The sequence below is a fragment of the Platichthys flesus genome, chromosome 20 (assembly GCF_949316205.1).
Source record: "Platichthys flesus chromosome 20, fPlaFle2.1, whole genome shotgun sequence".
In the NCBI taxonomy this organism is placed as follows: domain Eukaryota; kingdom Metazoa; phylum Chordata; class Actinopteri; order Pleuronectiformes; family Pleuronectidae; genus Platichthys; species Platichthys flesus.
The window spans coordinates 7095212-7122203 of NC_084964.1; the positions used below are offsets into that span (position 1 = coordinate 7095212).

Below are 26992 nucleotides of genomic sequence, written 5' to 3' on the forward strand. Positions count from 1 at the left end.
ATGAAAAACAACAGCTGGCCATATTCATTATTACAACACCAAAATACTTGACAGTTATTAAATCCCATTAGGATGATACACACGAGCAAACAAGCAAATAATAAATACACAAATACCGGCAGACAGTGTTGAGTTGTTGACAAACCACTATTAATATTCAACAGCAGCCATAATATTCATACAGCTCTAAGCTATATGTCAATCAACCTGCCAGTCTGACCTGACTTTGAATATATATATAAATATCCTTGATACGAATGCCGCCATAGTGCACGTTCTGAGCCAGTGTCTGTGTAGTAGCAATCAGAGGATTAAGAAATGGTAGCGAGGTCCCGCCAATACAGGCGCTCGACCAATCCTGACAAACACTTGGACAAACATCTGTGAGAACACGGAAAAGGCCGGTTTATGACCTATGTTGCAACCAGCCACCAGGGGGCAATCTAGGTATTTGGTCATTAATTTTGGGGAGCAGTCAGGTTATTTCTTTTTTTAAGATTTTACTTTAAGATAGCTCCTTTACTGTGCAGATGAATTGACCAATCACGACAAGGCTGCTCACACTGCAGGCAAAGAAGCAGACAGAACTATTGATTGGTTTTGCCCATTAACAATTTTGGAAAAATGAATTCAATCATTTGAGGTGGAGAGATTATATCTCAACACTGGCCTGGGAACGCCTCGGGATCCCCCCGTCAGAGCTGGTCAATGTGGCCCGGGAAAGGGAAGTCTGGGGCCCCCTGCTTGAGCTGCTCCCCCCGCGACCCGACCCCGGATAAGCGGATGACGATGAAAAAAAATGAATTCAATCACACAATCATGTCTTCAATTAAGCTGACAAAAAAAGACGAAAAGAAACTGAGATGGAGGAGAGAGAAAATATGTAAATGACTCCAATGTCATTAAAACCCGGCACCAACAGATCTGTCAACAGCCTCATCAAGTCTTGTCAACTGAAAAATTACTGTAACTATTCGATTTTATTACAAATATACCTGCAGATCATTTTCTGAAAGTGCTCATACAAAATCGACAAATGTAAAAACCCAAGATATTCTGTGTATTACTGTCATGCAAAACAAAACCGCTTTTATCTTCAAATTTGAGAAGCTGGATCCAAAGAGGTAATTTTTACACGATTAACAAAGTAGTTGTACTAACTTGCTGTATGGTCACATGTTGGTGAGATGGATGAACGCTAGAGACAGAGAAAGGCACAGGAAGCTAATCTGGTATAAAAAAAAAATCTGTAACTACGATGGAGCCCATAATTCTACAAAGGCTGATTTCCCACTTTTTCATCATATATACCTATAATGAGATTAGATAAGAGATTAATTGACTATTTGAACGTCCCCCAACTTGCTTAAGAAGACTGGGACAAATACATAGACTGCATGGAAACAAGAGAGAAACAATATCAATGAATACCTGGTCTCTCACACTGTGAGGACGGTAATGTCTGCCATAAAAGAGAGTTTTGTTTTACTAATGGATTCCTTGTCGCTTCAGTGCTCATAAAAATATAATGTTACTGTAACCTGAGGTGGCAGATGGCTGTTTACACGCCATGTGTTGTAACCACCTGGGAAAGCTTTGGAGAAAAATGTTTGGAAAAGGGCATGTGCATCCAAAGTAATACTGTGTCATCCAATCACCTTCGGTCTATCATGCAGATGTGAGACAGGGGAGGACAAACTGTCCTTGACGCCCACAGCAGGACGCTGATTGGTCAGAACCACTTTGGCCAAAAGCGCATCACGTGGAGCCTTTTGAGGTCACTGGAAATCCAGCTGCATCTTTTATAATCCATCAGCTCCTTGCAGAAGGAAAATCGCAACATTTTCCCTCAAGTCCTATTGAGACCCAAAATCAAAAACACAGTATTAGCTCAACCTAGTGGTGAGGCTGCAGATTGCAACCGCTGTAAAATACCCCTCTCCTTACCCGTATTTTCCCGAGTGGGTAAGAGGACATTAAGTGGTGAAACATGGTGGACTGTGGGGGAAAGTCCTGATGGTTGGTTGTGCTCTTTCAATCTTTAACGCAATGGTTTGATTGATATTTTATACTGACTCAAACATTTGGGGTCAACGTTTGCACGAAATACAAGGTGTCAACCTGTCTATCCATTTTTATCGTTTCATCTCTTATGGCTTACTAGGTTATTTGAATGTAATGGAGCAATCATTCATGTTATCAGTAGCACACGTGCTGTGTAAATGGCCTCATTTCTTAAATGTTTAATGGGAGATATAACCAATTCATCCAATGTTTAATCTGTGTTCTTCTGCTCTTATAAGTGATCACAGTCTATCGTCCTCAAAATTCCACAAACCTTCCTGTTGCTCTTAAATCTATCTGGCAATACTTTCTCACCTTGTATATACACACACACACGTCTTGTGTGAGCTCCTCAAACAGCAGGAGCACCCTGCCATGTTAGCTCAGCAGCCTGGAGGAAATGGACTTGAATTTGTTCTTGATAAGAAGCCAACACAGCCCATGATTCAGATAAAATAAAGATAAAGGCACCATGTGAAATGTGCTGGAGGCATTTGATATAAGAAGTATATTTATTAACTGGTTTATCATTAACTTAGAAAAAATACCGGCAGGAATTAACTTGTGATGTTTTGCCCTGACGGGTAGGAATTGCACACCCAAGAGGTCCCCTGTTGTTAATGGAATTATTTTCCATTCGACTCTCTTGTTTGAGATTAAATCTTTCTTTCGCATTAAGATGTGGTTAAAGAGATAATCACTCACTTGTTTCCATGAGAAATGATTTTAGCCAAGCAAGAGATGATATTGTTTGGGGATAAATGTTGGTTGGCTGGTCATTCTGTCCAGACCTCAGTATCAGGTGTTGGATTGATCACCATGACACTTTGGACAGATCTTAATGGCCGAAGATCTCAATCCTCATGACTTATTGGGTCTCTTGATATGATGAAGGTATTCATGATCCCCAGATGATGAATCCTGCAGAAATTAGTGATTTCCAGTCTTTTCCTGTAGTGCCACAAGCAGCTGAAATATCTATAACATAAACTGGTCCAGTTTGGTTTCCAGTGGCTGTATATAAAAGTGGACGTAGAGTCCGGTTGTGGAAAGTAAAGCCAAAGTGTCCCAATTGCCCCCTGGTGGCTGGCTGCACTATAGGTTATTAACCGTCCCTCCTCCATATTAGTGGATGGGACGTGACTCAAATTAAAGTCAGGGTTAACATAAAATAAATCCAGTAAGTTTGCTGGGACCAACTAAAGCGTGTATATCCACACAACCTCACTATCGCTGCTCCATCACTAAGTGTTTTTTGAACATTATACCTGCTATAACCAGCACATTGGCAACATCATTAAAAGCATGTGGTCATTCTGAGTTTAGCTTCTAGCTTGAGGCATCAATGTTCACCTTCCGATTCGAGACTCCGACCTCTTCTTATTAAGTTTGAATGTACTTTCCATGTTCCTTGGGAAAAAGCGTGTCTGCCATTTGAATGAACTGTAACAGAGCAGCTGATCTCTCTGGAGATCTGTCTTACTGCTCCAAGGTTAAATCCACTGAGGAGACGGAAATGTTTTGAAAGAAAGAAAATGTGGAGGTTTTCAGCTCAGAGAATAAAGCAAAATGAAAGTGGAGGATTTCTGCATGAGGTTGGTGTTTTGGTTAAACTTATTTGTGGGAAGTGACTAAAGGCTGAAAACCAATTTTGACACACTTATCCCAGGTGAGTTTTCTTAGTCTTGTTACATCGCAGACAGCCTCGCTGAATCTGTTGGTTTGAAAGACATTTCCTCTCCCCTTCTCTCATCATTTCATCCTCAGTGGTTTGGCACAGACATGGCTCACACCCTGTATTTGGCAATAAATAAACTAATCCTGGATTTGTCACCCTCTACAACCCTCTCTCTTTCCCTCTTTTTTTTAACTCATCTTATTATAAAAGCACCCCACGCCCAGCCTCCCTTTCAAAACTTCATCTTCCTTCCTCCCTTTCTCACCCTCCTCCCTGTATCGTTCCCTCCTGTTCTGCTCTGGCTTGACCTTTGTGATTTCGCTCTGTCAATCAAGTCTTAAAATATTTAACCGTGTGCTCCTTTTCTCTCTCCCATTTCCCTTTTTGTCATCCTTCTCTTCCCATATTAGTATCAATGTCTTACTGCTCCTCACACTGACTATTCCCCATCTCGCTGATGGTTTGTATAGCCAGGTACCCGTGAGAGGTCTCTCTCCTTCTCTTCCTTTTTTTGGCCTGTCACAACTTTTAGTAAAGATTTAGATTTGTGGGCAGCCAGCCACAGAGAGTTTGACTTGGCCACTTTAAGACGTGTCTGTTCCACTTGTCTTCTCTTTCCATCTCAGGAGAACCTCTACTTTTTTCAGAGGGTTCCCTGAGGATATCATTCCTGGTGAACGAATCTGAATGGAGATTTGTATCATTATATTCCCTCCCTGCTAATTTTAATGAGGTGCTGTTGAGTTTAATGGTCCTCCACTGCCTTTGTTATGGAGAGAAGGAGTCTTTCTTTCTCTTTCCTTCTCCTTTGCAGCAGTCCTCATACATGGTGTGGGTATTGAGCATGTAATCACTGGGGGATGTTTTTTTTTTCATGATCACAGATACCTAATCACGCAATATTATCATCATACATATCATTACACTCTTCTTCATATTACCAACCCCGGCCAAGGACGTTATTTTGTCATTAGCAAAATTAGGTGGAATAAACACATCTTTCTATTTATTTTACAAAACAATTTCATTGTCATTTTTATGGTTTATTAACTTACAAAACACATTATAGCTTTGGTTGTACAGAGGTAAGTGATACAAATCATTTGAAGATTGCCAATAGATATATATATATATATAAACTAGCTGCTGTGATTTTAAGAGTAGAGAGAATAAGCCAAAACAATCAACCTGCATTGGCGATTATTATTCATTATCAGAATAACAAGAATTAACGCACTGCGTTTGCACGCATTTTTCAAGCACGGCAAGTTCTATCTGCATATGTCTACATATGTTTTTCCAGATTCATATAAGGTCACTGTGAAATTATGAAATCAAAAATCCTGAAATCAAAATACTTCAAAAGGCCAAAAAGGACACCATGACCTTTTGACGACCAAAATCTGGTCAGTTATCAATTAATCAGTGATCAGTTATTGGGTTCATCCATATTTCCAAGTGAATTGTGCCGGATGTAATGAAATTCCCTACTCGTAATACTAAAATATCAGATTCAAAGGAAATTAAGATCACTCTGACATTGACCTATGCCCTCCAGGCCACCAGATGCTAATCAATTCATATTTGAGCTGAATTATGCTTGTGCTATTTTTGAAGAAATTACCTCAAGCTGATCGTAAGATATCAAGTTCAAGAAAAACATTACATACTTTGTGAGGCCACCGTGACCTTGACATTTGGCTACCAACTTCTTCATCAGTTCAACCTTGAGTCCAAGTGAATGTTTGTGCCAAAATTCCCTGAAGGCATTCTTGAGATATCATGTTCACGTGAATGGGACGGATGACCCGCAAAAACATTTGCAGGGGCATAGAAAATATTGATTAGAGCATCTTTAAATATTCAGTGAAGTTGGACAAACATAATTGAATGAACCTGTTGTTCAGAAGTGTTCTGAATCCAATGAATTATCAAGGATTAAAGAGCTTGTAGAGCCTGTGTTAGGGCATTAGAATAGACTTTGCAGACTGCCTGGATTTAAGGGTGCAGCATGTAAAGCCTGGATAAACCAGTCAATCCTTTCCCAGACAAGATAGCATTACCCAAACAATAAGCTGGAAATCCTATTAGGACATGTCGCTTTCTCCCAACAAGTCATACTGGGCTTTAAAACTTCTGCTTGAACCCAAGTGTTATCTCTGTGTTTAAAATAAGGAAACAGTTAGCAACACTTTCTAGTTAAAGTAGTCTAGGAGTAATGTGTGATACTGCAGCATTTTCTCGAGGATTTAATATTGTCAAGCTGAAAAAGTCTGGGCTGGACACTTGATGAAAAGTCATTGTGTATCTGTGTGTTGATGAAGATGAGGGAACTTGCTTAAGGTTGCTGCTTTACAGATGCAGTCCCCATTGGCTTTTCTATGTAAAAGTGAACATGTTTGCACCTGATAACCAAAAGCTGGGCCCGACGGGTTATTTGTTTATCTTCCTCACTGTTGTTGTTGCCTTATACTTCATCCTTTCCGCCTTTATTTTCTTCGTAACTGCCGTTTTTTAGGTTATTGTGATTACAGAGCGACGCTGACATTTATTATTGCACTTTCGGCAGATGGAACAAGGGAGAGTGAGAGGGAGGGAAAGAAAGGCGTGTGCGTGCGTGGGGGGGGAGATATGACAGGACAGAAGATGGAAAACAGAGTTTTGGGCAACTGAAAATCTTTTTTTGTGTGTACAGTCATGCTTGTTTTGTTTTTGCTTCTTTGTGTACTTGTGTGAGTATATGGAATTTGTCTCTGTGGTTGTTTGTGTTTGAGTGTGTGTGTGTCAGACACTTAACCCCCCACCACCACCTCCACCCTTCTGCTCTGCTGCTCATCCTGCTCTCTCCAGGGCAGGTACTGGTTCACTGAGATAAAGGAGGATTACACAGTTGAAATAGACTGGAATTCAGAGCGGCATTATTCATTTCCAAAGATGCACGATCTGAAATGACCCTTTTTTTGAACAGCAGTCAACTGTTTCTCTTTAAAGTCCTTTAGGGTTTTTATGGAGAAGGAGCTCATCAAGGAACATCCTGAGGACCTCTTACATTCGCTGAAACAAGTGTCTCTTTTGTCCTTTGTCACTTATCATGAATGACCTCAAAGTTCGGGGTGTAGTAATAAAACTTTTGTTAGATGGTATAAAGACAGCCAGAGATTGACTGAACGTTTTCTTCTTGTGACAGTATTCCTTTAATGACAATCACAATATGTCAATGTGCCACTCATTAAATACTCTGATGTTGCACAGTTCAATGAACTGTATGTTACTTTCACACAAGACAGTCACCGAGAAAAACAACCACGTTTTAATTCCAAGCAGCAACTGCAATAAATCTTCATAGTTGTTGTGTGTCTAAACCAAACCTTAACAATAGAGGAGTCACATTATAATAAAATAATAATAAAAGTGAAACTAGATTCAAATCACGCTGGCCTTTTTCGATGGTGATACAATGGTTAAGAAAAGTTATTGTTGTGGTTTAACTGTTTAATAAAGCACTTGTCTTGTCTTCATGACCACTCAGAGTGCTTTACAGTACAGCTTTGTAATTCACCCGCACATTTATACACAGCTTGTATGTGCAGCACTTATCTGTCAAACATCAATCAGCCATCAGGGGCTATTAAGGGTTCCATGTATTGACCAAGGACACTTACGCTGAATGGGGGACCTTCTGATTAGTGTGCGACCCCACTCAACTTTCTGACCCACAATCTGCCTAATTCTCTTACAGTATTCAAGACAGTTTCTGCAGTATTGCAGTATATTCTTACAGCAGTTAATACTGTTGATTGTTCTGAAATAAAACTTACACCAGTGTCATGACCTAAAAAGAGACGGTTTATTGTATTTAAGGCACAGTGTTGCTACAGGCGTAGAGCACTGGAACAGTGATTTTGCAAAGCACTATGAGGGTTGTGTGTTGGCCTCGAAATAGCTACAAAACAAAGCGAACTATTTACAGCACTGTGCTGATGTGCTTGTCAGAGCGTTCAGCTCCAGTCGTCATTATTCAAATCAAACGCCCTCATTTATTTTTTCAGTGTTTTGAAAAAATCACTTGCTTTTGCCTCGGGAGGTTTGTAAATCATTGTTGACATGGGCCATGTTACCAGCAGATAAAAAACAATCGATGTTCACTTTTTTTCACCGTCAAAATCATAGTTAATGCTGTGGTGGTCTTGTTCACTCATAACATGGAAAGAGGATGATATTGCAGAATACCAGACCCAGTATTGCAGTCTGTATAATGTGTTATTATAGGAGAGAGGAAGAGGCAATAAGGTGGAAATATTTAATTATCTTGTCATCCTCCCGCCTTGGTGTTCTCCTCTGTAATAAATGCAAACTTCTCTTCAAACTGTCTATGAGAGGCCATTTCCTGCTACCTGATCCATTTATTTTAGGATAGCAGTCTCAAAGGACGTCACATCTTGACGTGGAGGTCTTTGAGGTACAGATAAATTCATCAACTTGGTGGGCAGCAGCCTAAGATCCAATCAAAACCAGGAATGAAACCATACACAGAAAGTTGCTCTCAACAGAGTGCGATAACAACAGTGATTAAAACCTGCTGTTTACTCTGTTGTTAAAACAGACACAGAAAAACTGCACCTGGTGTTTGGTAGATATTTATTTTCTACTTTATAAAAGGTGCACAAACAGCGGATCATAACAAGCGGCATAAAAACACTTGGTGAAAACGATTGAAATAAAACATTTTTATTGACAGCATTATTTCCAATATAAAACGTGTCTAAGGGCTAATTTATGCTCGATAATTTGTTGCTGTTACAAACTCTACTCTGTGCCAACCCTATCAACGTGCCAGCAAAAAATAATGCAAGGAAGTATGTGGGCAGTGATGTTGCATCATGTTATACAGATATATATCTTTTCGAACATAAAGATAATGAGCCTGCAACAAATTGTCGATAGTCATCAACAAATCAACTATTACAAATGACCATTTCCTTGCAACGACTTCCAAATGTCTTCATTAGCTGCTTTACAAGATGCACTACCGAGTGATGTATTGTCTCTGCCATGTTACATTACAGAAGTAAAACGTAACACATGGACTAAATTTATGTTCAATACCACAGGACTGAGAGCTTGGGGACAGTGCACACCCACCGACACCCGTGATCTGCACCCATTGGACAGTGGTAGCTGTCAATCACACTGTATCCCTGTCCCTATTTTATTTGAAATGGGACCATCATTTACAAAATGAACATCATGCTGTCTTGAAGAATACTTGAAACTTGGCAATTGTTATTTGTAACCAGTGGAGTCGCCCTCTGCTGGTCATTTGATAGAATACAGGTTTCAGGTGCTTCCGCGTTGGCTTCATTTCTGGACCTGTAGTCTAAATATATATATATTTACAGTCTATGATTTATAATAAATCTATACAGTCAATTATGTAACATCATAATGCAAGCTTAACATGTAGTTTCAGAATACCTGAAAGACAAAAAGACTGAAAAGCCAGATACTATATTTTCACTTATGTAAGTTAGAATAAATTAATATTTCTTGTTGCATTAAAAAAAAAAAAATGCCACTAGAGTTCCACATTGAAGTGTGTATACGTATGTTTGTGTGTGAGAGTATAAGCTCTTTCCTGAACTAGTAGAAATAAATTAGAACAAGAATTACAACCCTGCTACAGCCTTCAGCAGACGGTTGTACACAGCCATTACTTGTAAATATCACTATTATGGAATTAAAAATGATTCATATGGTTTGAAAAGGCAGAGGCAGAGAGGCGAGGTACAATTTTTCCACAGCAGACACCTCATAGGAACATTAATTGATCACGGAGGTACCGCCTTACCCTTCCACCACTTTCAAGAAACCGATTTATGTGAGAAGGGGTTGATTTATGACATGCAAAGGGTAGGAAGGAGTAAAACGCTCACTTCTGACTCCGTATTTAAGTACGTGTTAATACATGATGGATTTATTTAGAATCTATTGGCGGAAATCCTAATTCCAATATATATAAAAATGTATATTTGTTGAACTTAATCAGTGATTCCTCGGAGCACGTTACATATCAGAAATGCAAAAGGAAAATTCCAAGCAGGTTTGTTGATTGATGATACAGCATGTCTTTTAAAGTATGAAACATCTGCCTGCAGCCAGTTTATGAATATGCATGACTATGTTGTGCGTATCGCTTACGATCACGGTGTGTTCTAAAATGGTGTACACACTTAGTGTGGTTAGGTAGGTATGAGGTCTCTAAAGAAGTGTCTAGTTGATCCTCTGAATTTGCAATGAGAAAAAGGCACTGAAGGCTCCCTGAAGGTGTTTTGCTCCATTAGACCGTCATGCAAACAGCTAAACAAATGACAGGCTCTTACAATTGTTTGTGGACTGTGATGAAGTCAGGATTTCTTCTTTGAGGTCAGTGGGAGCGTTCTATCAGCTTTGAATACAAACGTAGGCAAAATGAATACATTACATTAGGCTGACGCTTTTGTCCAAAGCAACTTACAATTAGTACACTCAACATTCATGAGGGGCCATTTAGGGGTTCAGTATCTTGCCAAAGACACTTCGGTATGCAGTTGGGAGAGAGTGGGGTTTGAACCGGCAACCTTCTTGTTGGAGAACCATCACTCTAACCACTAGTGATCTGAAGTAAATGCAGCACTGGTCATACCATCTTGGTTTGCCTTTTTCACAACAACCCTCGACACAATATAGGTGTGTAATGAAAGAACTTACTGTTCAGACCAGTCTAATCATTAGACGTCATTCAGAAGGGTGCTTGAATCAGATAGTAGAGCAGATACTGAATCAACAAAAATAACTTTTCAATCAAAATCAATCAAGTGTCAAAGTAAAGTCACATTGTGTGGTTAAATTAAACTGCATTCACACTGCGCTTTTCTCATCAACCACTCAAAGCTCTTTACATTTCAAGTCACATTCATTCACACTGTGCTTTTTCTGTCACACACCATTCATGCTCTGACAGAACACCAATCAGGAGCCTAAGGACACTTCGGCATGCAGACTGGAGGAGCCGGGGATCAAACCGCCAACATTGGTTAGTTGACACAGTCTGCCATTTGATCAAGTTAAAGTCAACTGTGTCAGACGGCAACAAATTAAGAGCCAACTCAGAAAAACAGGGAACACTTCCAGTGTCAACAATCCAATGTACCTGCCATGTCGCAGGTGTTTAGCCAGGACCAACACATGCACATGCTGGGCCTGGCTAAACACCAAACGCTGAAATACATAGGGTCAATCCCTCAGCTGGGACTTCTCTGTGTATGAGGTGTGAGACCAGAGCTTGTTCTACTCAGTGAGACAAAGAGGCTGAGTGGATTGGTTAGAATGGTTGGAGCCTGCCAAGTTTTCACACAATTAGCATAATCAAATGTAAAAAAAAAAAAAAAAAGAAGAAAGAAATGCCATCTTTATCTGTCATATTTACCTACATTTCTGTTTACATATTTGAAGAATAATTCAACGCATTTTAGAATGCAATGTTCTGTTGTAAATGTAGTTATCAAATGAGGCTCAGACAGTAAGAGACGTGTTTAAGGAGGAGGAAGAAGCAGAAGGATCCCCAGTTTTCCAGCTTTGTTCTTTAAAACAAGTTAAAGGGAATGATTTACAATGAAAGTTAAATGTTTGAGCCATCAACTGTATTCTATTTCATGTCTCCCTCTGCTTAAGAGGCAGAGAAATAAACGTTTATGCAAATATTGGCAACTCCTATGACTCTTCAGAAAACCCTTTCAAACAATGCTTCGGTTTAGAGGCTGTTTGTATTCAGCGGTGCTTGGTCTGCATATAGGTTCGTTATTACCTTGAGAAACCATTCGCATTAATTACTTTACCATTTTGAACACACTGTTAAGAAGTATGAGGGACCCTGATTGGTTAATGGCTGTTATAATGGTACATTTTAGTTTAAGAGTGCATAACAGAAGTCAATTAAAAAAGCATTTTTAAAGAGCTTATAGTGGTTCTGTCTGTTTAACCTGAGCGATTACGTTACAGCTGTGTGTGTAATAATAATCATAATAAAAGATTAAAACATCTAATGTCTGTGTGATGCTTCCATGAAAACCCATCAACTTATACAGAATGTGTGAAATTGCCTTTCGAACCCATTTACACGATAATTGAACTCCTGTTTGGACAGACATTAGGGATTTCTTTGTTTGGATGAAAGGAAGTGATTACAATATGACGATTAAAAAAATATTGCTCCAACTAAAAGGCTGATGTTCTGTAACCGCTTTCACAAAAACAAAAACATAGTCTGGTTGAAGCCATTATAATTTGCTAAAAACCGAATGGAGGGAATGTCGTGCGGAGCTGTGCATTGGTGAGACAAAGCGGCAAATTCGTTTGAGCACAAGCGAGATGGAGCGAGAACGGAGGTGAATAATTCTGTGTTGTTATTTCTCATAACTGTGACGGACTGAGGCCAATTTTGTCCGTTGGAAATGAAGGGAGTTTGTTAACATGATTCTGTCCATCTATCTTCCAACAATACACACACTAACACACACAAACACAAAGACACACACACACACTAACACACACACATCATATTCCTCCCCCAGTAACATCATCTGTCATTTCCGAGCATCGTTGCCAGATATGCCGCGCGCTGACGCTGCTGTTTTCAAATTAAAAAGCAATCCTTTTGATTTACCCTACCCTACCACTATCTGTACTATCAAACTTCTAATTATAAATCTCATCTTCACCAGGGATGATGATAACCTGAGGGTTAAGCAGCAGACGTCTGATTTATTTATGAAAACACGTTTGAACAACTTGATCAAAGATGGTACGAAGCCAGAATGAATATAAACTCACAGGGGGGAAGTGAAGGCGCCGTGCTGCCAAACGCTCCGGCTGACACGGTGAATGTGTCATTGAGTGGGACAGCCATCTAACGTGCATTTGTTTTATATCTATGGAGAAGAAACGGGATGGATCGCTAACGTCTCCCTAAGTTATTCAAATACTTACATTACCCTTATATTTTAAAGGAGACTGGGGAAAAGGGAAGTAGCTGGTAGTTGAAATAAAAGTTTATTTACAGAGAAATGAGGCAACCAACACAAACAAGGTCCTGCCTCCAGACCTAAAATAACAAAAGGAAAGAAAAACTTAAGTATTACAGTTTATCCTTCGAGCAACAATTCTAAAATGTGTCCTTAAAGAAAACTACAATCGAGCCAAAACTCACGTTGGATCATTTCATGTGTGATATCTTGCTTCCCGTGGACATAAATAAGTCCTCCGTGTGAAATCTTGTGTCAAAATGTAAAAAGCATGTCGCTCCAGTGGAGCCGTTCTGCGGCCGTCAGCGGAGGACTGTGATTGAATTGGAAAGCTTCCAAATCTGAGCCCACTGAGCTGGGAGAGTGTGAAGCAAAGGACTTTTTTTTTTTGTGAATGCCGACCCAGAATGAACACGCTCCTCAAACCCATCTGTTAAAACGTGTCCCCATGTGCATATTTCGGTCCTGGTCCGATGTGTGGCTGCTGCAGCAGCAACAACAACAAATAAAACCCCCTCGCCTCCTCCAGCCGATGACCTCAGTCGACCCGGCGGCTCGAGAGCACCTGAACGCCGCCGAGCGAGCAGGAAGCGTTTTTTCCATTCCGTTGCCATGGTAACTGGTCCATAACAACAGTCTCCCGGGAGCCTGGCCGAGCTCTCGAAGAGTCACATGATGCAGAACAGGGAGACGAGTACAAACTGAGCAGACCTGCAAACCTCTGATTAACACGGATCCGTCTCCAGGTCCCCGGGTTCCAGCGGCCCCACTTCCCTGTGGGGTCAAGTTATATAACTGTGATTTACCAGAGGAGCAAAGTTAATTCGAATGAAAACAAACAGCAGAGGGGATTAGGAATGAAAGGAAAGGAGGAGGAGAGGAAATGATGGGTTATATAACATAGAGCAGAAAACGCAGCTTTGACTTTCCACTGTTCCTAATGTTGTTCTGATCCTGTGGCAGCTTATTAGCACGAGTGGGCTTCATCGTATTGCTTATTCATGAACACGGACGCGCGTGTGCATGTGGCTCATATCCAGCTCATGCTGCAGCAGAAGAGCAGACCTTCAACTCTGTAATGTGTTTTTTACATTTTTGATGGTGGTTAAATTGTTCATAAGTTCATTTGTTTAATCATTTTTTATTTATGTTGTATACCATATCTGCCTTTAAACTTAAAACAGTCTATAAATGCATAATATGAGTTTATCTCCTTATTCTAATGCACATATCAGTCACTGCACTTTATCCAAGTCCTTCTTCAAATTTCCATCTGTAGCAAAAGGCGTATATTATGTATAAGTTCTGGATTTTTATATAATTTTACTTTCCTATTTTGTTCTATTATTATAATTTACGCTTTTCCCTTATCTACCTTAATCTGACTATCTGCCACTGTAACAAGTCATTTAACAGAGAGTCGGATCAATAAATCTCGTCTTATCTTATCTTAACCTTGATTCTAGAGATTTGTATCACTTGTGTAAAAGGTGATGATTGCAGAAAAAAAGAAGACAGCACAGACTTTTTAGCCTGACGTTGTCAGACACACAATTCTAGTCAGAATGTGAGTCTGAGACCGCTCCATTGGGCTGTGATTATGGGGCGTGTTTCAACTGACCAGGAAATAAAATTCCTCTTCGCTCAATTGGATAGACCTACAACCAATCAGAGCAACGTAGTATGTGACGTATGTTAAGCAACGCATTGTGAGTTATTTACTAACGCCGGGTTCACACCGGACGCTTCCACGCAGCGCCAAGCCTTAAATTACAGCTGGCTCCCATCCACTCCCATGTTAAAACTTTATGCGGGTCACATCGGAGGCTGAAGCACCGCGCTGTGCCAAGGCTGCCTCGCGCCGTGCAGCGATTGTTTCGGCGTCAAGTTTTTTTTTTGCGCTTGAAGCAAGTGTATCGCACCAGGAAACACACTGTAAAAAACGATTTTAAACGATATTGATGACATATTTTATATGATATAAATGATAAAATATGCATCCAATACTCGAAGTCCCCTTCTGTTGTCCTGGAGTTTAATTTGACCAATGACATTATTAAATGTCGCCCTCTGCCCATCCACTACAGCCACACAAGCAGTGATACAGATAGAAAGAGACAGAGGGGGGGGCTACGTATTCTCCAAATAGGCTTGAGTGGAGAATACGTAATTTACCCCCGACACCCGACATTTAACGGAGCAAACAGCGAAGTTCTTCAACATGGATGACATTAAATTAATAATTGAAGTGGAGAAGTACAGTGAATTGTATGATCCTCGGAACATGTTGTATAAAGACAACACCAAGAAAGACAAATGTTGGGACGCTGTTGCTTAATGTTGGACCAACAAGTAAGTATATGCTTTAATCTACTGGATCAACGGGTGATATTATTAGCGCTGCCCGGCGGTTCAGCGTCGTTTCAGTGTCCGGTGTGAACAGCCAAGCGCGGGCACTATAGGGATTAGCGCGGTGCTTTGGCGTCGCCTCCGCGTTCTCTGTTCCTCTTTCAAAATGAATGCGCTGTCGATGAACAGACTCAATGGCAGCATCTACACATCTCAGCTCTCCAGCGACAGGCATGTTTGCTGAAAACGAATTCAACCCAAGGGCACTCTGATGACGTGGTTGATTACGTTACCGTTGATCATCTGTCCATCATCGTATAAAGCCCGCCCTGACAATCTGATTGGCCCAGTCGGGCATAATTTCTCCCCAACGGAGCGACTCCAGACCGAACTTCCCGACCTAAAATGTTGTGGGCGGGGCTAAGTTCGTCTGGCATCCAGGCTACAGACTTTTATCAACGCCTAACAATTCTCCAATTGCCTAACAATCTGTCTATAACTCATTATTTCCACCAAGGAGTTGACTTCAGTTTTGACTTCAGATTGTCATGAAACTCATTTTTTTCTGTTAAATGTCAGGTGTAATTGATCCCACCGGTCCAGTCATGAAACTCTGTTGGAAAATGTCCACACTGTGTCATCCCTAATGCAGATCTGATTAAAACTCTGGTCAATGTAAAGGAGTTTCCTAAAGGGGCCTCAGCGGTCTACACGGTGCCATTCCAGTTGATATTTAAAATTGTACGTACCCTTTAAAGAATGTTCAGGTGGAGTGCCTCCCCCACAGCCATCTGACAGAACTGCTGTGAGACTCTACCCTGCGTTAAGTAAACTGACAAGTCATAATGTCAAGGTTGATGCGAGTAGAAGATGGACACCTCAGGTGAAAAGACAGCTGTATATATGCACATAGAGAAACACGGATGTAAAGCGAAGCCCTACAGATATGAAGGAATCATCCTCGACAACATAAAGACAAACAACGCACTGATGAGGTGAGTGAACGTGTGGGAATCAGTTTCTGCCACTGTGCACCTTTAACCCTTTTTCCATATCGTGGATCGCCTCTGGTGTACCTGTACACCGTTACTGTGACAACCAATTTTCTGTCCAGTGTGTCTGGTGTCCAGTGGTAGTATTTCAAAGCAGACAGTCAAGCATAAAGATGAGATGATTTTTTTTTCCTGATCTGATTTGCCTGCAGGCTGATGATAGCTGCAGCCTCATTAAGATTCACAGCAAAGGGGGTGGGGAGGGGGGAAAACGTCCCAGGATCGATGGAGGACGTCTGGGAGCCTGAAGAGCCGCTGAGGGACCGCAATCATCATCAGTCTTCTGCCGACTGATTGCAGTCCGTCCATCAGGATTGTCACCCAGCGTGATAGATAGGGCTTAATGCGTGTGCCTGTCCTAAAATTCATACAAGTACAGGTACAGAGCCGAGCACGTATTCACACGGGTTAGGACTGGATTTGTAAAAATGAAAGGAACTGATTTAATTACTGGGACAGTGGACGTGAGCAGTAGATTCCATCTCACAGCGATAGTACGGCCAACTCTAAAATGAACACAATTCCCATGAACACAGTTTCCTCCCACTCTTATAAAAGGAGTGTGAATCTGAAGCTTGACACTCACAGCAACATTCAAGTCTTGAATTCCAATCAGCTGAGGGGCCGGCAGCCAGGCTAACCCAGGAAGAATAAGAAACAAGAAGTAAAGCGAACTCTTAAACCTCCTCAGTCTCTTGAGGAACTAATGAACTCCCCTCCGCGTCATGCACCTTTTAAATAAATCACTGCATTGTCAGTACCTGGAGATTTTTAACTAGAATGGCGGTTAGTCTTGTGTGCGGAGCGGCATCATGTAACACCACCTCCAGAATATTTCATAAAAATCTGACTAAAACACCAATGAATGGTCAGTACATATCCTCCTCGACAAAGGTAAAAAAATAAATATTTAAGTGGGAAACTTTTGAAAAAAGTATTTTCTAATTACTTTCAGAGCAGCCTGAACAAAAAATTAAATTTCCTCTTCATATTCACAGAGGAGTTTGAACATGCTCAGAGAGATTTCACTATATATCTTTTCACTATTTCATTCAGGTTTTTCAGGTGTGTGCCGAGGTCGAGTGGGATTTCTCTCCAAATCAAAACATGGCTTACAAAGTAAAATGGAGAGCACAGGATGATTCTTCTCATGCCTGCAGTTTAAGCAGGATGTAGTCTCCTCTTCATCTTTAGCGAACAGCAAATGTTTGCTATACATTTATCAATTTGTGGCGGCTCGCCAAAATATTACCATAACCTGCCACATGTTGATTTTCTCTTTTATTTATGTCGTTTTTTTTCACTGAGGACAAAGATATAGGAATTGATTTTTCTCGTGGCCATTCACTCCGTTCAGCATCAACCATCACCACAAACTCTCTGAGGCAAAGAAAGAGTAATTGGAATAAAACCTGCTCTGACTATTTGGAAAGTAATTTCTGAAAGCACATAATTGGGAGAAGGAATACAGAGGGCATTTCTACACCTGCCACTGTGTTTAGCCCACAGTTGCATCTCCACTTCCTCCCAACATCCAGAAATCAAGCCAAAATATCCAGGATATGCAGCTGCCATCTTGCCAGTCTTTGCAAAAACCTGCATATATCAGATATGTCCTTTGACGGTTTAAATCCATGTCAATAACACAACTGAAAGCGCGTTTGGCATGAACAGGCAGGCACAGGCTAGTGCACACAGGACGCCTTTTGTTGTTGGTTGCAGAAAAAAGCTATTGGCTACAAACAAGATTGCTTGAAAATTAGCACGTCTCCTACATTTGAAAGTTGTATAATATTCAAAATCCAGAAATGAACAGCACAACAACTAGTTGCAAAGTCGGTTTGTGTGCTAACGTTCCAATGAACATATTGCACCTTTAAGTATACTGTTTTTAACCCCACATTGTTATAATGTGGGGTTAAAAAACAATACAATGCCTTCTGAGCCATTTTATTGAAAAAAATATATAAATACAAAAAAACTTTCATTATAGTTTAACTTGCAAAAAGATTCTCATTGAAGATTTCGCTAAATGTGGCAAAAACAGCTATTTCCTACGTCCATTCCTCCCTGAGTCAGACACTGGTCATCGTATGTACACAACAACAAACCATGTCACATGACAAAGCTGTAAAGGGCATGAGTGTGGTCAACATTGTCCTCCTGTCATGCTCTGTCAGGCTGCTTCTGCTCCTTCCAGAACACACACACACACACACACACACACACACACACAGAAAACCATCTACGTCAGTCCATGCGGTACAGAAGATCAATGATTAACCGGTCAGGTGCACTGCTGCATCATTTCAACACGAGTGACTGGGTGGTGGAGGGAGAAAGAAGCCAAACAATGGATGTGAGTGATAACACACACACACACACACACACACACTCACACACTCATCGAGCAAAGAAGCGGGAAGAGGCTCAGACACACCCTGCTTGTCCTCCGACATAGAAACAGATACATCTCACCTGCACTTCTTAACCATTTCTCCCAGGAAAAGACAGAAAGCAGAACAGACGAGGGAAGTGTTTGAAGTTTGATTTCTGACTCAAATAATTTCATTCACCAAAAAATAAATATAAATAGATGATAAAGTTAGGGAAGAAATTAGGAAGCGGAATTTTTTTCTTTTGGGGACGCATATAAGACCGGGCTGTAAATAGTTTTCAACTTTTAACCGAAGTGCAGCGTTTTACAAAACTCCCATCCCAGTATGTTCTCAGTGCTGCCGTGTTTTCGAAAGAGCCGACACAATAAGGCAATAGCACAACTTTGTGTGTTGCCCCATATTCAAAATACGACAAACATCCAACCAGCACAGATATGTGATTATGTCCCACAGAGCCGAACGCCTTGGTAAATTGGCCGACGTGTGAACAGATAACAAGCTTGTTTTTCCTTCACTGCTGATATGATTAGTTTCTTGCAGGAGTCACAGCAGTCAGAACAACCGTGAAGCAAATCGACCAACCAAGTAACTTAGCAACATGACTGGAACAAACTGAACTTCCCATGCATAACTTTGAAAACCGAAGGCAACAAAATAATAAGCTTAGCAATTAGCTATGGTGAACTTAACATGTTCAGTGAAGAGAGTGACGAACTAGCCCTAATGAAATGAATTGTAGTTTGCTTAAATTACTATTATTATTATTATTGTAAAAAAAAGTATAATTGAAGTGTTTGAACACACCAACATGGATCATTTGTCTGTGTACATACTGCTCCTAACGTCTAAGTATGGTGTCAAAGCAGACTTATTTCATAGCGTATTTCTTTCTGCCTCATGCTCCAGCGACGTTGCTAATCAGAAAACACAAAGTAAACACATGTTATGAACACACTGAGACAACGAGAGTGAGGACATTTAAGCTAACTCTCGCTTTTGGGGAAGAGGAAGAATTAGGATAAATGTTAAGATTTTGTTTTTTGCACAGCAGGTTATAACACAAACAAACAGACAGTTAACTAGCCCTCGATTTTCCAAAAACAGTTAGCTTAGCTCCACAAAGTAAAGAAAATTGTGTAGTCTGCAAAAGACAAAAAAATACAAATCAAATAGACTAATTGCAATTCTATATTTTTCAGGGTGACACTCTGAAATAAATAACAAATTATTGTTTATTATCTGCTCCCGCTGTCACCCTCCAGAACCTGGGAAGTTCATGCTGGAGGCAAAGCATCTGTCACATTCAGTAGATTTAATGAAGAGACACAGAGATTCCCGTCGCTTGTATGTCAATCAAACAACGAAGATTTCAGATCCCGGGGCTGTTGAGGTTTTTGGATGTGAACGTTCTCTTTTCTGGTTTCTCTGTTTTTTGTTTTTTTTCCAGCTGCAAGGGCTTTCTTTTATGAATATTAACAAAAGAACATCGTCTATTTTTACCTCTGGTTCTGATGTGAAAATAAAGCTTTCATCCCCAAAACAACATGGTGCTGTGTGACGCTGTATTCCCCGCCACTGTCCTATTTCTTCAGGGGTTTTGCTCCAGGAAAGCAGCACTTGTTCAAAAAGCTGTTTCCTTGTTTGGTGGTTGTGCTTTTGCTCCGTCTGCTGATTGACAGGTTGCTTAAGACAATGTCAATCCAGGAGAGGAATAGATAACAGTCCCCTAATTGCAAAACACACAATACTGTCCGTGCCAGGAGCATCAATTAACACATCCTAGGACCTCATGCTATATCCACAATGTGTGTTTCAGCTCAGCACTCCTCTTTCGACTGTTACACGAGCTCTGTAAGTTTCTCTGGATGACAGCATCGAGCCTGAGAATACCTCCTCGGGGAAAGGGTCTTGCCAAAGAGCTGTGTCAGATTCTGCACTTCTAGAGATCTTGCTTGGGGGAGCGGCAAGATGGTAAAAGACTGAAACAGGTCACTGCTTCTGGTCTGCGGCCGGTGTAAAGGGACACATAAAGTGTGGCTGTTCTTTACAATTTACCCCCCGAGGGCACAATGAGCAGAAAATGGGTTCGTCATTAGCAGTGTAAATTAGGATTAACCCATCAATAAATAACCTCACTCTAAATTAACTTTTTTTAATTTAGCTTAATTAAGTTTAAATGTGTTGTGTCCCATAGGGACTGAAAGAGTGTAAACACATTTCAAGTTCCATCCTTATATAAAAAGGAAACAACAGGACCAGAACATTGACCATTAAAGCTTTGTTGTTGCAGCACAAAACTCTTTTAGGGAAACTTTTAAATCAACGACTCAGATCCTGAAGTGTGCTTCAATGAATTTCTGGTGTTCCTCGTGGTCCATTTTCCACTAACTGGTTTCACACATACAGGTCAGAGGAAGTATTACTTAGCCTCTGAAAAGAGTTGTGTAACAAGGTATGCAGGGAACTTTCAAAGGTATGAGAACCCAGAGAGTATTTGGATTCATGAGGCCACTTCGGGCAATGAAGCGACAATTCTGGCCTTCCTGTGGCCTGACCAAAATTGATGTAAAATAGTAAATGGGGCCCAACTATCCCTAAGAAGATTTGGCGCTATTTGGGCAAACCTGCGCTGCTCTCTGTCTGGTGTAATCTGGATGTGAACCTAAAGTGACCATCGTGTTAAATGGTGAATATGGCCCAAATAGCTGAAAACAAATTTGGGGCCACATACCACATGGAGCTGATCTGCTGAAACAATTTTGCAATGGGGGGAAATAAGACACTTACCCTGAAGTCGATGCCCACAGTAGAGATGAAGCTGCCGGCTAGAAAGGCTCCATCTTTGAAGCGAACCAGGAGACAGGTCTTCCCAACACCTGAATCCCCCACCAACATCACCTGAGACACACACACAGGTAGAGGAAGAAATACCTCAGCTGAAATGTGTACAGACATACACAGGAACGCACATAAACAATACACACTTCTCAGTTGCCCATATACAGGAGAAATTAATTTAATTATTAGCATCATACATATTTCTATGAACCAAGAGCTTGTTCCTTTCTCTTTCTTTCTCATAAGACAAAAAACTAAAATTCACTCACTTTTGTATCATCTGATAATGTTTGTGTGTCCGACTACTGACCCAAGCACTGTATGCACTAATGCTCCTCTAATCTGATATATAAAGATTCTGGCAGCACTGCATGCTAATATGAAAGGTCACTGTGTTGCTGAGATGAGATGTGATATTTCAGACACTGATCTGATACATCTGAGCGCATTAAACAAAGGCAGAGTTGGGCAGTGATTTTTGGCAACTCTGCAGGGAATAAAGCAGAATAATAAAATCAGAAAGGGGGGGGGGGGGGGTCCGGGGGGTCCGGGGTGTCAAGACTGCACTGCATTACTTAACGCACATTCACTTATTTGGTTGTGAGTGGCCAGCGAGCCCAGGCCCGGTATTGAAATATGTTTACCCGTCGAGATGTGTTGTTCCTGTTGCCCCCCCACCCCGAGCACGGCTTATCTAGCTCTATGCGCAGTGAACACACACACTGTCCGGCACTGCATTATTTATCCCTCTTTTACAAGTTCACTTACTATTGCTTAGGCCCAGTTCTGCACTCAAGTGTGGGCTTGTGTGAAAAGACAATCTGCACAAGCATAACTTAGTAGAAGCACCCGGCAGAGCACTGGAAGAAATGAGCCGAGTCCATCTTGTTCACAATGAAAAGAACCGAATGTGATTTAGAAGCAAACCACAAGTTGATCAGATGACACTTTGTATCCTTTGAGCTGAAACACTTTATCCGAACTAATGAATTATTGAATTCACTGGGAGACAACAAGTACAAATCTATCTGCCAAATGGACCGACTGGCTCTCTGGATAGGGCTTGGGAAGGGTCCAGTAAATAAACAGCCCTGTTGAACAGCTCATCATCCAACCTTAGAGTTCTACCATGTCTCTCTCTATGTTTAACTAAGTTTAAGAAAAGATTTATTGTTACTATCCTTGAAAAAGTATTTTTTTGCCCAAACTGCACGTTTCCCTGCCACCTACTGACTCAACAAGGGCATAACTTGGCATGTGGCGACTTGAGCATCAAATTACAACAGAGATAAATTACGTGCAATGATTAAGTCAGTCTGTGAACTTAAGATCTCATTTGAATCTACACTGATCTCATCAAAATCCATCGTGGTGACAGCGACCTTTAATCCCTGACACCGTCGGGGGGGAGGGGGGGGGCGAATTATTACCAGCTGCCATCCAGATGATTGACATTTGCATATGCTCAATGTAGATCATAATTTGTGTTCATCATCTCCGATTCATAATGGATTATTGTCCTGTGTCCTACGTTATTATCTCTGTCATAAATTATGCTGGAAAGCCAATGGGGCTTCAACTCATGATAAATCTATCAGGGATTTCTTCATTATGTGATGTGTTCAAACAAAACAATCCAAATCTCAAGGACATGAATCTAGAAGGATACTTAACATGATGGAACTCTGTCTGCAACACTCTGGTATTATGATACTCCAAAAGAGACATGCAGTTTGTCATGTGTAGGCTCCAAGCAAGCTTCAAAGGGATAGTTCACCCCAAAATGAAAATTGACTCATTTTCTACTCACCACTATGCAGAAGGAGGGGTAGGTTTGAGTAGACAGAACACTTTTTGAGTTTTTGGGGTAAACAGTGTGGCAAAATCCAATTGAAATGAAATAAATGGTTATAAATTCTTCAAACATAAAAAGAAACAACAGAAAAAACAACAATGTTGAACCCTGAGGCTCCAGAAGTGTTTGGTGGACTCAAACACTTCACCCACCCCTCCATCGGCATATAGTGGTGAGAAGATGAGTGAATTTTCATTTCTGGCTGCTGCTTTCAGACAGGCACCAGACATTCTCCAGAGGGGGCATATTTGTGAGTCCAAGTGAGAGCCTCTGGACTTTCTGTGGACTTTCTCTGGCCAGCCCCCCATTTCACCGTGAGCGGGTGGTTGTGTTGATGGTGTTTCCAGCCGACGCAGACGCAATACACAAAAAATGCAAAAGCAAAGTAGACCCCTGCATGAAAAAGTGTTGTTCACTTACGAGACACCAAAAAAAGGTGTTGAGAGCTTTAAGTGATAATAGCTAACGCCAAATGTGCTGTCAACAAAAACACCTGATCTCCGCAGCAGAATGAAAACCTTACATCCTGCGTCTGCCTGACAACGGTTCTGTAGACTTTATCTCAACACTCCCAACCCTGACTGACCTCCAATATTCCCTCGTCACAATCTTATAAAATATATGTAAGTCAAGTTTTAAACGTGTTTGCAATACTTTATTTACTCAATTTAACTTGTTTGATCAAGTGTCAGATAAAAAGTCCACTATTGTCGCTTCTTGGCAGGAATGGGCTTCCATACAATTACCTGAAAACATGGCCAAATGCTCTTTAACTTTGTTATCATACTGGTCAACAACGCTATACTGGCTTCAGTCTTAACATAAATTCAGCCTCTGGCAACGGACAGTCGTTTTTGGGGAGAAAAACAAATCTTGGAACTCTGCAAACCAAGAATCAAGCTCAGGAGATGAGGAATTTTTTCTTTGGATCTCAATTTTCTGACCTCGCAGGCTCGCAGCAGCAGGGATCGCACATGTCGGAAACCTGTTTCCAGAGTCTCTCAGCTCACCTTGAAGGCGATATCGTAAAACTCTCCGCTGTTGCTGATGGACGGTCTGCTGGGGTAAACCAGTCCGGAGGACGGAGCGGCAGCGGCGGCCAGACCTTTCCCCGTCCTCCCGCCGCTACTGCTCGGCGACGCCTTTGGGCTCTTGGCGCCCCCTTTGCCTTTCACCCCCTTCTTCCTGGACATGGCCCCGATGACCTGTTCAAGCCCCGGGGAGAGGAGAAAAAGCGACGAGGAGAAATGTGGAAGAGACGGGCGATCTGCTCGGGCTGCTGTTATACTTTTCCCTGTTGCGATCGGAGGCGCGAGGAGGCGAGTAGAAGTTCACCTGCGCGTCAAAAGCATGACTGTGCGTAAAGCGCAGATCGGTCGCGGACACAGTGAGGAGCGTGTTGGGCTGAGCCAGCTGTGGTCCCGGTGCAGCAGCTGGAGGAACGTGAGGGTCTGGTTCACTATGCAAACAGCTCCTCTCCTCCCTCCCTGGTGTTGTGATGATGGGAGCGCACAGAGCCATGGTGCGTCCAGGGAGAAACTCCACCCTAAAGCACAAATAATATCATACTTCCACATTGGTCAGTGGCTAAACGTTTACATGGAGACCAATATTCCGATATTAACCAGATAAAATAATCTGAATAAACCATATTTAACGTTATTTTCTGATGACCTTTAAAGGGATTGTTCACTGAAAAATGGAAATTCACTACTCCCCACTATGCCGATGGAGGGGCGGGTGAAGTGTTTGGGTCCATTAAACACTTTTTGGAGTTAAACAGCGTTGCAGGCAAATTCCACTTTCATCCAACATTCAAATTCGACTCATTGACACCATGTTTTCAGCCTAAATGTCTTCTGATATCCTATCGCGGAGCCAAGTTCACGTTCAAACTCACACACTGTAAACAAGCTCTCGCCCAAGGGTTCACGCGGAATGTGCTGAAGCATCACTATTAATGCACATTGTGGATTACACCACAGGAACAGAACGCAGCCATTTTCAGTTTTTTTCCCCAATGTTTTTTTCAATCGGTCCCCAGTTACTTCACTTGTATTGGATGCCGCCGGGGGGTGGAGGAATTCTTTAAACTGAAACGACAGGCAACAACAGAAGCAGTGTGCTCTGCCTTTTTTTCTTCGTCTTCTTCCCCTTGCTGCTTTCCACCATGCATTGCACCTTTTGCAAACAGAACCGATGTACGTGTTTATTTGCATTCAGTGCGGGGAAGTGAGATCCGATCACAAGTCACAGTAGGGTGTGAACGGGTACACGAATACACACGAGGCCGATCGGAATCGCACACGATACAAGCTCTGTTACATGAGGATGTGAATAGTGTCACCTCTATATCGCGACTGTGAGGAATCTGGATCCAATTGTGCAACGTGGAGATGTTGCTATCCGGGATATCTTGGCTTCATTTTTGGATCGTGGGAGGAAGTGAAGATGCGTCACGATCTCTAAATACAGTCTATGGTCCATACCAGCTGTCATTTCCCAACAGGTTTTTATTAATAATCACCTCGAAAGACTGGGGCCCAATTTAGAGCTGTACAATAAACAAGACGTAAATTCTATTTTTGGGTGTGTTTTTTTTATTTTAAAAGTGCAGTTTTGGTAATGGCACATATTCAGTGTGTGACCGCCTGTGACAGGAAGCTTCACATTTTCTCCACAGACACTTTTGCATTCAAGGCTGGCTTCACTAAGCCGGACAGATTCCACAGTATTATCACCCACCTCCTTCTGGTATGGGACAGAGTTGCAGCAGACAGGCTGTAAAATGGAGGACTGCAGCATGACACGAGGTGCATGGTTAATATAATGCTTTTTTTTACTTTTATTCAGAGCAGCTCCAAATCAAATTGTTCCAGGAATTTTTGAGAAGAGGGTGGGAGAGAGTTGAGGTGGATGAGAGGGCAGCACGTTTTGAAACCAGGATGGAGGCAAAGAGGGGAAAAGGTGAATTCTCGTGGAAGCAACAAAAACTCAACAAATATATTTAACTTTTTTATATAATACTTCAATCATTATTTGAACAACAATGTAACAGTGCACAAACTCGACCTCCGCCAAGGCCCAACAGGTCCCATCAGGGTTCCATCGCATCCTGGAAAACCTGGGAATTTAAAAAGTACTTTTACAGTCATGAAAACAAACTGGAATAATTGACGAAAAAAACAATATCGTGGGAATAATCTTTATTGTCCTTGGATATTTTTTCAGCCCCCTACACCGATCACCTACATGTGTGTTTGATGGAAATTGAAGTCACAGTGGGTGAGAAGTTGTGCAGAATAACAGGCATGCTCTCTACCGTAACTGTTAAAACCCATTATAACATTACCTGTTCAAACAAAACTTTGGCAATAACTCACAGCTGACTATGTGTTATTTCACTTCCACCACTGTGATGATACAGATTCTAAATCATTTGACGTAAATGAAGAAAGGATGGTCTGTCCTCTGGACGTACATATTTGTCTCACACAAGGCTTTTCGGTCTATTTGAATCTATAAACATCCTCTAAATCGATATTTTTAAACCTGACCAGTGCCCAGTACAACCAGTAGGTGCTCTGCATCTCCACTTAAAAGTCATCTTCCCATTGATCTATCGCTGACGTGATTCACTTACTTTTTTATGTCCAGACTTTCTCAGCAGGGATTTGTACCAACAGCCCACATCCTTT

General features: G+C 41.3%; 1 protein-coding gene across 1 annotated transcript in view; it reads right to left on the reverse strand.

The window, feature by feature from the left end:
• Positions 1–24633, reverse strand: part of LOC133931862 (ras-related protein Rab-26) — a 65575-nt gene extending 40942 nt beyond the window's left edge. Inside the window, exons 1-2 of the mRNA XM_062378808.1 lie at positions 24305–24633; positions 21389–21499 (exon numbers count right to left, since the gene is read on the reverse strand). Of these exons, the coding sequence (XP_062234792.1) occupies positions 21389–21499; positions 24305–24487 (294 nt within the window). The 5' untranslated portion in view covers positions 24488–24633. The remainder of the gene's footprint in view (positions 1–21388; positions 21500–24304) is intronic.
• Positions 24634–26992: the final 2359 nt, after the last annotated feature.